Consider the following 11,891-nt stretch of genomic DNA (forward strand, 5'->3'; position numbering starts at 1 on the left):
GCGAATCTCCTCTGCACCCTCTTTAGTGCTGGCATCTTCATCTGCTTCTTGGAGTGTTGGAATCAAAACTGGTCCTGGACTCTTCCTGTACCCTAACTAATATTTTTGCAATTTAACACAGCTTAGAATCAATAAAGACAAGTATCTTGTAATTCTTTAACCACTGGATGTGGTACTCCACACTCCCTGTTGGTCCATTTGCTTGCCTTCTCCAAATGTGCTGTCTCCCTCTGCTCCAGACTAAAATCCAGGATTTCCTCCTTGCCATCCAGACCTTCTGGCTGACAAGCACCCCTCCACGTCTGAATGGTGCGCGGTCAGAGAACAGAGCTGGTTTCTCTCACCTCAACCCTGAACAGATTCCACAGCCTACACACACACTTTCAAGGACTCTATAATTAACGTTCTCAGAATCAGAATCAGGTTTATTATCACCGGCATGTGACATGAAATTTGTTAATTAATTAGTTAATCTTTAATTGCACAGTTTGTCTTCTTTTGCAAATTGGTTCTTTGTCAGTCTGTGTGTAGTTTTTCATTGATTCTATTGTATTTCTTTGTTCTACCACAAATGCCCACAAGAAAATGAATCTCAAGGTTGTATATGATGACATATACGTACTTTGATAATAAATTTTCTTTGAACTTTGAAAAATGCTTTCTTGTATGACTGCCAGCAGTTCCACTCACTGCCCTTGTGCAACCTCTAATACTGGTCTGCAGAAAGAAATCGTTTATACTGATGTGTCCTAGAATTTGAAAGTCATAAAAAGATGGCAGATACTGGAAGTGTGAAATTAGAAAATTCTCAGTAGATCAGGTAGTATTTGTGGAAAGAAAAGCGGTTACTATTTCAGATCAATAACTGAAAACAAAGCTGTTTTCCTTCCATCACAGATTGCCCAGTAGTTAATCTGTGACCACTTGGCTGAGGTGTTATAGAAACCACCCTGGCTGATCTTGAAATACTGAGTCTTTTTACAAGAGGATAGGAATTTCAAATGGATTAAAAACTAACCTGTAACTGACTGCTTCTCTCACAGTATGGAACACTGTAGTACTTGGCAAATATACTTAGGGGCTGCTTCATTAGGTACAAAGTGGAACTGGTTGAGGTATTTTGCTTCAGTAGCCCATCCACTTAAAGGTTCAACGTGTTGTGCATTCAGAGATATTTTTGTGCACACCACTGTTTTAACGCGTGGTTACTCAAGTTACTGTCACCTTCCTGTCAGCTTGAACCAGTCTGGCCATTCTCCTCTAACCACTCTCATTAACAAGGCATTTTCACCCACACAACTGCTGCTCACTGGTTGCTTTTTTTTTTGTTTTTCATACTTTTCTCTGTAAAATATAGAGACTGTTGTGTGTGAAAATCCCAGGAGATCAGCATTTTCCGAGATACTCAAACCACCCCGTCTGGCACCAACAATCATTCCATGGTCAAAGTCACTCAGATCACATTTCGTCCTGATTTAGATGTTTGGCCTGAACAACAGCCTAATGTGGTGACCATGTCTGCGTTCCCCATATCCATTGATTAACTGATATTTGCCTTAACAGGAAAATGTATTTACTCAGCTACCATACTGGGTTTCCTGAAAATAACCACCCACTTAGAACTTTTTAAAATGAACCCAAATGGTGCGATTAAAATATTAGCTTTATTTGCCTTATGTGTATTGAAATATACTGTCTCACAGTGTCGAGGTTATATATATTTATAATTGATGCTGTTGTTACATGTGAGTTAACCCTTGTTTCCCCTTGTTTAGGATTTCCAATTTTTTACCTGGCTACAGTTCAAAGCCCAGCAGCAGCAGCAATTCAGTCAGTGCTACTGCACCTCCCCCTGGTAAGAAATGGTATTACAATAGAGTTTGCTTCCAGAATTAATATTCCCAGTTTCTGTAAATCAAAATTTTAGGTATTACCCCCCACCCTCCGAATCTGGAATATGGGCTTCTCCTGGCCTGATCACGGTCTAACAGGCCTTGCAAGAATGTGAGTATGCGGGAATATTAATTGAAGATGGGATAAGATTTGCTTCTGCTGCTGCATTTCCTGGGGAGACAGTGTCCTGACGAGTCCTGATGAAGGGTCTATCCCGAAACGGCAACTGTTTGTTCATTTCCATAGATGCTACTGACCTGCTGAGTTCCTCCAGCATTTTGTGTGTGTTGCTCCAAATTTAATGTCTCATTGGAAAGGCTGTGGATGAGGTGGCCTAGTTTTAAGATTCAAAACACAAAAATACAACTGCAGATGCTGTGGATCAAAGAATACGTACACAATGCTGGAAGAACTCAGCAGGTCAGGCAGCATCCGTAAGAAAAGAGTAGCCAATGTTTCGGGCTGAGACCCTTCATCAGGAATGGGGGGGGGGGAGAGAGGGCCGAAGCCCAGTAATAGAGATAAGGGAGGGGGTAGGGCCTGACCTGCTGATTTCTTCCAGTGTTGTGTACATATTCTCTGGTTTTAAGCTTGTTGTACGTGCTGGTTTTACTTGTACCACTAGGTGGCAATGCTGCACCGCTTTTGCCCCAAATAATGAATCAAAATCCCTGTAGCGCTAAAGATTCTCACTGAAGGCATCTTCCACAACCCAGGTTTAGTACTGTGGTTTGAAGATGACCCATTTTCAGATGATTGGAAGATGTGCAGTGATATATAAATACCCAAAATAAATTGGAGGGAAAATAAGCTTTAGCTAATGATGGACATGTTGATTAACAGATGAAGTTAATTTATTAAGAATAGCTTTATTTGTCACATGTGCATCAAAACATACCATGAAATAAATGCAAACACGAGGAAATCTGCAGATGCTGGAAATTCAAGCAACACACACAAAAATTGCTGGTGGAATGCAGCAGGCCAGGCAGCATCCATAGGGAGAAGCGCTGTTGACGTTTCGGGCCGAGACCCTTCATCAGGGCTAACTGAAAGGAAAGATAGTAAGGGATTTGAAACTTCCTTTTAGTTAGTCCTGACGAAGGGTCTCGGCCCGAAACGTCAACAGCGCTTCTCCCTATGGATGCTGCCTGGCCTGCTGCGTTCCACCATGAAATAAATACATTGTTTACACCAACGACCAACACAGTCAGAAGGTGTGTAGGGCGGTGGCCCACAAGTGTTGCCGCGCCTCCAGCGCCAACATAGCATGCCCACAGCTTATTGGCCTGAGAAAGTGTGAGGAAGCTGGAAATCCAGAGCAACACACACAAAATGCTGGAGGAACTCAGCAGGTCAGGCAGCATCTATGATAAAGAGTAAAAGTTGGCGTTTCGGGCCGAGACCCTTCCTGAGCCCTCATTCTCAGCCCGAAACCTCGACTGTTTACTCTTTTCCAGAGATGCTGCTTGACCTGCTGAGTTCTCCAGCATTTTGTGTGCGTTATTAACATCTACTCCTTTGGAATGTGGGAGGAAATCCACGCAGCCACAGGGAGAATCGGCGGCGGGAATTGAACCGCGATCACCGATGTTGTAAACTAAGCGTTATACTAACTGCTACACTACCATGCTGCCCATTTTGCCATTCGCAAGTACTGTACACTAATACACAGGCGCAATAAAAAGCTTGCAGCACAGTCACAGTCTCATAGCATCAAATAAGCAACGACTACAAGCTGACAATAGATGAAGGAATTGCAACCATTATAAAGTGTGTGCTTAGTGATTTTTTTTCTGTCATTAGCAGAGGATTTGTATGCCAGTGTTGTTACTGTACCTCAGGAAAGCACAAACAACTACAGAGTTCTTTACGACTACACGGCTCAAGTAAGTGCTGCTCTCTGTTGGGATTACTTCACAACAGATTCTTGTGAGTCTGCTTTTGAATTTGGCCATTTAGGAAGAGCGACGTTTCACTCACTCCTCATCCAGTACAATTAAAATGTTTGCCTGATTTCCTGTCAAGAGAAATAAATGAGTATAGATCTTATCATGCATTCATTCTAAGTTATTGTGCTTATTGAGTAGTAATATGGAATTTGCTAGCAATAGGAAAAGAAATAGTAAAACCTAAAGAGTCTTACTGAAATTGCAAGGTAATGAGTTTTGATTAACAGTGGAAATATTTTTCAATGATCTTTGTGAGATGAAATTGACTTGTAAGAACATCATCACTCAAACCTTGTCATGGCTCATTGCGAAGTCACTGGCAAAGTGAAACTGCTTTCAGCCTTCTCCTAACAGAGCACTTCAGACTGTAAAAGTGGATCCTTCTGCCATTTGCTGCATTATTTTCTGCTATAATTTTGTATTGCTTTCCTGGAATGGGATCGTCACTGGGTGCGGAATTGGGTAAATTTTGTGGCCTGTGAACGTGGAATGTAGGTGGTCAAATGTTGAACACACCTGCTCTGTCCGCCACAAAAGACAGGATCTACTGGCCACCCATTTCAATTCAACTTTCCCTTTCCACTCTGACATGTCTGTGCACGACCTCCTCTACTGCCACAATGTGGCCAAACTCAGGTTAGACCATAAGACCGTAAGATATAGGAGCAGAAGTAGGCCATTCAGCCCATCGAGTCTGCTCCTCCATTCAATCATGGGCTGATCCAATTCTTCCAGTTATCCCCATTCCCCTGCTTTCACCCCATCCCCTTTGACACCCTAGCTAATCAAGAACCTATCTATCTCTGCCTTAAATGCACCCAATGACTTGGCCTCCACAACCACTCCTGGCAACAAATTCCACAGATTTACCACCCTCTGACTAAAGTAATTTCTCCTCATCTCAGTTTTAAATGGACGCCCTTCAATCCTGAAGTCGTGCCCGCTTGTCCTAGAATCTCCTACCATGGGAAATAACTTTGCCGTATCTAATCTGTTCAGGCCTTTTAACATTCAGAATGTTTCTATGAGATCCCCCCCTCATTCTCCTGAACTCCAGGGAATATAGACCAAGAGCTGCCAGACATTCATCAAATGGTAACCCTTTCATTCCTGGAATCAGTCTTGTGAATCTTCCCTGAACCCTCTCCAATGTCAGTATATCCTTTCTAAAATAAGGAACCCAAAACTGCACACAATACTCTAAGTGTGGTCTCTCAAATGCCTTACAGAGCCTCTACATCACATCCCTGCTCTTATATTCTATACCTCTAGAAATGAATGCCAACATTGTATTCACCTTCTTCTCAACCGACTCAACCTGGAGGTCAACCTTTAGGGTATCCCGCACAAGGACCCCCCAAGTCCCTTTGCATCTCTGCATTTTGAATTCTCTTCCCATTTAAATAATAGTCTGCCCGTTTATTTCTTCCACCAAAGTGCATGACCATACACTTCCCAACATTGTATTTCAATTGCCACTTCTTTGCCCATTCGCCTAAACTATCTAAATCTCTCTGCAGTCTCTGTTTCCTCAACACTACCTGCTCCTCCACCTATCTTTGTATTATCAGCAGAGTTAGCCACAAATCCATTAATCCCATAGTCCAAATCACATCGTAAAAAGCAGCGGTCCCAACACCGACCCCTATGGAACTCCACTGGTAACTGACAGCCAGCCAGAATAGGATCCCTTTATTCACACTCTCTGTTTTCTGCCAATCAGCCAATGCTCCACCCATCCTAGTAACTCACCTGTAATTCCATGGACTCTTATCTTGCTAAGCAGCCTCATGTGTGGCACCTTGTCAAAGGCCTTCTGAAAATTCAAGTACACCACGTCTACTGCATCTCCTTTGTCTACCCTGCTTGTAATTTCCTCAAAAATTGCAGGAGGTTAGTCAGGCAAAATTTTCCTTTCAGGAAACCATGCTGACTTTGGCCTATCTTGTCATGTGCCTCAAGGTACACTGTAATCTCCCTCCCTAACAATGGATTTCAACAACTTCCCAACCGTTGATGTCAGGCTAACAGGTCTATAGTTTCCTTCCTGCTGCCTCCCACCCTTCTTAAATAGCAGAGTAACATTTGCAATTTTCCAGTCATCCGGTACAATACCAGAATCTATCGATCCTTGAAAGATCATTGTTAATGCCTCTGCAATCTTTTCCGCTACTTCCTAAAGAACCGGAGGGTGCATTCCATCAGGTCCAGGAGATTTATCCACCCTCAGACCATTAAGCTTCCTGAGCATCTTCTCAGTCATAATTTTCACTGCACGTACTTCACTTCCCTGATACTCTTGAATGTCCGATATACTGCAGGTGTCTTCCACTGTGAAGACTGATGCAAAAATCCACATTCAGTTCCTTTGCCATCTCTGCATCTCTCAGTACAATTTCTCCAGCATCATTTTGTATTGGTCCTGTATCTACCCTCAACTCTTTTTTACCCTTTTTATACTTAAAAAAGCTTTTAGTATTTTCTTTGATATTAGTCACCAGCTTCCTTTCATAATTCATCTTTTCCTTCCTAATGACCTTCTTTGCTTCCTTCTGCAAGTTTTTAAAAGCTTCCCAATCCTCTATCTTCCCACTAGCTTTGACTTCCTCATATGCCCTCTCTTTTGCTTTTACTTTGGCTCTGACTTCACTTGTCAGCCATGGTAGTGTCCTTCTTCCATTCAAAAATGTCTTCTTATTTAGAATATATCTGTCTTGCACTTCCCTCATTTTTCGCAGAAACTCCAGCCATTGCTGTTCTGCTATCCTTCCTGCCAGTGTCCCTTTCCAGTCAACCTTGGCCAGTTCCCCTCTCATGCCATTGTAATTTCCTTTATTCTACTGAAGTACTGATACATTGAAATTTAATTTCTCCTTCTCAAATTTCAAAGTGAACTCGATCATATTGTGATCACTGTTCCCTAAGGGTTCCCTAACCTTAAGCTCTCTTATCACCTCCGGATCATTGCACAGCACCCAATCCAGCACAGCTGATCCCCTAGTGGGCTCAACAACAAGCTGTTAGAAAAAGCCATCCCTTTAGACATTCTACAAATTCTCTCTCGAGGTCCAGTACTGACCTGGTTTTCCCAATCCACTTTCATGTTAAAATCCCCAATGATTATCATGACATTTTCCTTCTGACACACCTTTTCCATCTCCTGCTGTAATTTGTAATCCACATCCCGGCTGCTGTTTGGAGACCTGTATACAACTGCCATTAGGGTCCTTTTACTCTTGCCATTTCTTAACTCAACCCAGAGACTCTACATCTTCTGATCCTATGTCATCCCTTTCTAATGATTTAATATTATTTCTCATACACAGAGCTACACCACTCTGTCTGCCTACTAACCTATTTTCCGAAACACCATATACCCTTGGACATTCAACTCCCAATGGCAGCCATCCTCCAGCCAAGTTTCAGAGATGGCCACAACGTCATACTTGCCAATCTGTAGCTGAATTTCAAGATTATCCATTTTATTTCTTATGCTGTGTGCATTCACATACAACACTCTCAGTCCAGTATTTGTTGCTTTCTGTTTTCACTGCACCACACCTCTATTGCCCTGTAACTCATCCCACTGGCTGTGATTATGCCTCATCTCCTGCCTGTCCTTTCTATCGTCTCTGTTGCACGCGATCTTTGATTTATTTCTGTTTTGGAGGTTGGAGGAGCAACACCTTGTATTCCATCTGAGTAGCCACATTCCACCTGATGGCAAGAGTATCGATATCTGCAACTTCGGTAATTCATCTCCCCTCCCTCCTCTCTTTCTCCATTTCCCATTCTGATTACCCTCTCAGCCCTTGCCTTCTCTTCTCCTCACCTGGCCATTACATCCCTCTGGTTCCCCTCCCCCTTCCCTTTCTTCCATGGTCCACTATCCTCCCCTTCAGATTTTACTTCTTCCATCTCCCAGTCTCTTGCTTCACACCCGATCTCTCTCACACCCACCATCCCTCACACCTGATCTCACCTATCACCAGCAGCTTACAGTCCTCACCCCCCCCCCCACTTTACTTTGGCTTCTTCCATGTTCCTTTCCAGTCCAGGAACATTCCCCTCCACGGATGCTGCCTGACCTGCCGGGTTCCTCCAGCATTTTGTCTGTGTTGCTCCAGATTTCCAGCATCTCCAGAACTACTTCTGCTTTTGCCGATTAAAAATATGTTTCTTTTGTGCGTTAACAACTTTTCCTGTCACCTTGTCAGAATAGCGACGAACTAGACCTAACCGCCAATGACATAATCCAGATCACAGAGGAAAATGAAGACGGATGGTGGATGGCAAGTCGTAACGGGCTAAGTGGCTTGGTCCCCAGTACCTACTTGGAGAAAGCCTGAGAGATCCAGAGTTCATCTAGCTGCACGTTCTCCACCATTAACTGAGGAACAGTGAAATACAGGGTGGCTGGCGTTGGTCAGCAAGCTGCTTAATATTAAAGTTTACATGAAATAATTGGGTGCAAAGAGTTTAATATGGTACGTGCTCCTGATATATTGTCCGATTATCTGACCTGTAGTATTTATCTGTAAATAGAGATCTGTATTGTGGTAAATTAATCCATAATGATGCCACACAAGTGTCAGAATGAGAATCACTTTATTGCCAGTATGTGAAACATACCAGAATTGATTGTGGTTCAGTGCCAAGCGTAAAACACAGGGCAGTACCGTTACAGACAACACAATAGCAGCCAATAATTTACAAGACAATAGTGCAAACAGTCATGAACAATTAAATGAACAATTAGCTCAAACTTAAATGAAGTATATTATAATCATCATTCCTGCTGTACATGACTAACATATTCTGAGAACTTAAGATCAAGACCATAAGACAGAGAAGCATTCAGCCCATTGAGTCTGCTCTGCCATTCGATCATAGCTGATTTATTATCCCTCTCAACCCCATTCTCCACCTTCTCCCCATAACTTTTGATACCCTTACTAATCAAGAACCTATCAACAACTACTTTAAATATAGCCAATGACTTGGCCCCCCACTGCCGTCTATGTCAATAAGTTCCAGATTCACCGCCCTTTGGCTGAAGAAATCCCTCCTCATCTCTGTTCTAAAGGGATGTCCTTCTATTCTGAGGCTGTACCCTCTGGTTCTAGATTCCCCCACTAAAAGAAATTCCTCTCCATGTCCACACTCTCTCTACATGTTAGGTGTTCTGGCACTGTGTTCCCTAGAGTTTGAGATACTGATTTATGGTTTCCCCTTGATTTCCCATTTCAGATGCACTGAGCTGGCTGTCCATCTGTCTCAAGTGTTTGTCCTTTGCCAACCTGGGCTAGTTTGTCCACCTGCCCTTCTCTTACAAGAGTACAGAGAAAAATTACAAGGATGTGGCCAGGTCTTGAGGACCTCAGTTATAGGGAAAAATTGCACAGGTTAGAATTTTATCCCCCCGGAGTTTAGGAGGATGAGGGGATATCTAATAGAAGTGTGCAATCATGAGGGTACAGAGTAAATGCAAAGAGGCTTTTTCCACTGAGGCGGGGTGAGACTTAAAATAGAGGTCATCGGGTTAAGAGTGAGAGGTGAAACATTTGAGATGAATTTCACTGAAGGTGTTGATTGTGTGGTATGAGCTGCCAGAGGAGATGATGGATGTGGGTCCTATTACAACATTTAAGAGAATTAGACCATGACATAGGAGCAGAATTAGGCCATTCAGCCCATCAAATCTGCTCCACCATTCCATCATGGCTGATTTATTATCTCTCTCAACTCCATTCTCTTGCCTTCTCCCCGTAATCTTTAACACCCTTATTAATTAAGAACCTATCAACCTCTGCATTAAATATATCCTCTACAGCCATCTGCGGCAATGAATTCCACACATTCACCACCCTCTGGCTAAAGACATTCCTCCCCAACTCTATTCTACAGATACCTCCTTCTATTCTGATGTTGTGCTTGCTGGTCCTAGACTTCCCACTATTTGAAACATCCTCTCCATGTCCACTCTGTGTAAGCCTTTCAATATTGATAGGTTCAAAGAGATTTCCCCTCCCGCCCATTCTTCAAAACTCCAATGAGCACAGACTGGATGGGTCTCTGCTGTGGTGACCAATGACTCTAGATGAAATTATTCAACCAGGGCAATGTCCGACTTGTACCTCTATCTTGTATTTTGTAGAATATTTAAAATATTATTTTCTTTGATCTCTGCAACGTCTAAGGTTTTGGGGTTGAAGGCCTGTGTCCAAGAACCCTGTTGCAGTTATCCAGTTCTTACATCTATCTCCCCCCCCCCCCACCCCAAAGTCAGCTACCTGGTGCTGTAAGAGATCATTTCTCACCTAATAGTCCGGTTGGCAGTGGACAGCATCACAGTCGAGTCCCAGAGTAGCACATTCAAAATGCCTGGGGAACTGAGCAGGTCAGGCAGCATCTATGGAGAGGAAAAAACTGTGAATGTTTCGGAACTGAGACCTTTCATCAGGTCCTGATGCTCCGGTTTCCCAGCATCTGCAGAGACTCTTGTGTTTACAGTCAAAGAGTCATAGAACACCACAGCACAGAAAGAGGCCCTTTGGCCCATCTAGTCCATGCCAAACTATTAATCTGCTGAGTCCTATCGACCTGCACCCGGACCAAAACCCTTCCATTTATGTACCTATCTAAATTTCTCTGAAATATTGAATTCAAACCTGTGTGCATCACGTCCACTGGCAGCACGTTCCACACTCTTGCCACTCTCTGAGTGAAGAAGTTTCCCCACACACATTTGGCCATTGCCAATGTGCTCCTCTCCTGTATCTTTCAGATTTTACTCCGAAGCCCAATGAACAGATCTATTATATAGTAGGATCATCTAATAATTACTGAAATTTTTAAAAGTTAGTTTATATAATAAATTCCAACGTCTGAAATATTTCCTGTTTCCGAAACTGTCTGTCTATATAACACTGATTGTCTTGCATTTGTAGCAGTCTATAGATTTGATGTCATTTAACACTGAAACCATTTATCATGGCGTTGTAGACTGCAAGACTTGCAAAACAGCTGCAGTGTTGCAGTTGCAAACTTGGTGGCTGTTATAAAGTGTTGCAAAAGTGCGTGGTCTTCCAGTTGCTTTGCATGTTGTATCGCTGCAAAACAGGACTATCTTTCAACTGAGTGTGAACAACTGGTGTATTATAAACGAGGTTATACTGTAAAATGCCACACACGTTTGCTGCACAATTCGGTACCGAGAGCAGTATTAAATTTGCATATCGTTTTATATAAATAGCTGGTGTCATGGTGAAAGTAACAGGAAGAAAAAGCTCTGCAAGCAATAATTTGTGATTTTAATGTATTAACCATTGTAAATATTTATGGAGAAATAAAGCATGTTTAAACATAAATCTTCTTTCTCTATATGTGTCAAAGCAAATGCTCAATAAAGTTGATTTCTAGTTTCCGTTTCAGTAATGGTTTTGGGTTCTTGAGAAAGCTGCTTGTTATTGGTATCATTGTACCTCATCTTCCTAGGAGTTTCCATTGTCATAGTCCTGTAGTACAGAAACAGGCCCTTTGGCCCAACTGCACCATGCTACCCACTGATCTCATTTGCCTGCACTAGGCTCATATCCTCCCCCACTCCCCTCCTATCCAAGGCAGACCAGGGTAAGAATGAGAAGCCTCCTTTTCTGAAGGATGTTTGTGAATTTACCTAAATGAGTTATTTAATTGACCGTTTGTGGAATGAGTTGCCAAGTGGTAAAAAGTGAGTACAATTACACTGTTCAGAACACACATACAAAGTATTTGGATTAGAAGTCATTGAACGTGACAACACTAAAGTAGGCCATTTGGCCCATCTAGTCCATACTAAACTATTAATCTGCCTGGTCCCATTAACCTGCACCAGACCACAGCCATCCATGTAGTTACCAAATTTCTCTTAAATGTTGAAACCCACCCACCACTTCCGCTGGCAGCTCGTTCCACACTCTCTCCACCCACTGTGAAGAAGTTCCTCCTCCCGTTTCCCTTAAATATTTCACCCTTCATCCCTAACCTGTGACCTCTAGTTCTAGT

General features: G+C 42.7%; 1 protein-coding gene across 3 annotated transcripts in view; it reads left to right on the forward strand.

The window, feature by feature from the left end:
• The window catches only part of pstpip1a (proline-serine-threonine phosphatase interacting protein 1a), a 113,707-nt gene extending 102,438 nt beyond the window's left edge, over positions 1-11,269 (forward strand). For all 3 annotated transcript variants that reach the window (XM_073025533.1, XM_073025534.1, XM_073025535.1), the window contains 3 exons: positions 1,776-1,855; positions 3,700-3,782; positions 8,063-11,269. In XM_073025533.1, coding sequence (XP_072881634.1) covers positions 1,776-1,855; positions 3,700-3,782; positions 8,063-8,194 — 295 coding nt within the window. In that variant the 3' untranslated portion in view covers positions 8,195-11,269. The remainder of the gene's footprint in view (positions 1-1,775; positions 1,856-3,699; positions 3,783-8,062) is intronic.
• Positions 11,270-11,891: the final 622 nt, after the last annotated feature.

This window comes from Hemitrygon akajei, chromosome 21 (genome assembly GCF_048418815.1).
Source record: "Hemitrygon akajei chromosome 21, sHemAka1.3, whole genome shotgun sequence".
NCBI classification, from domain to species: domain Eukaryota; kingdom Metazoa; phylum Chordata; class Chondrichthyes; order Myliobatiformes; family Dasyatidae; genus Hemitrygon; species Hemitrygon akajei.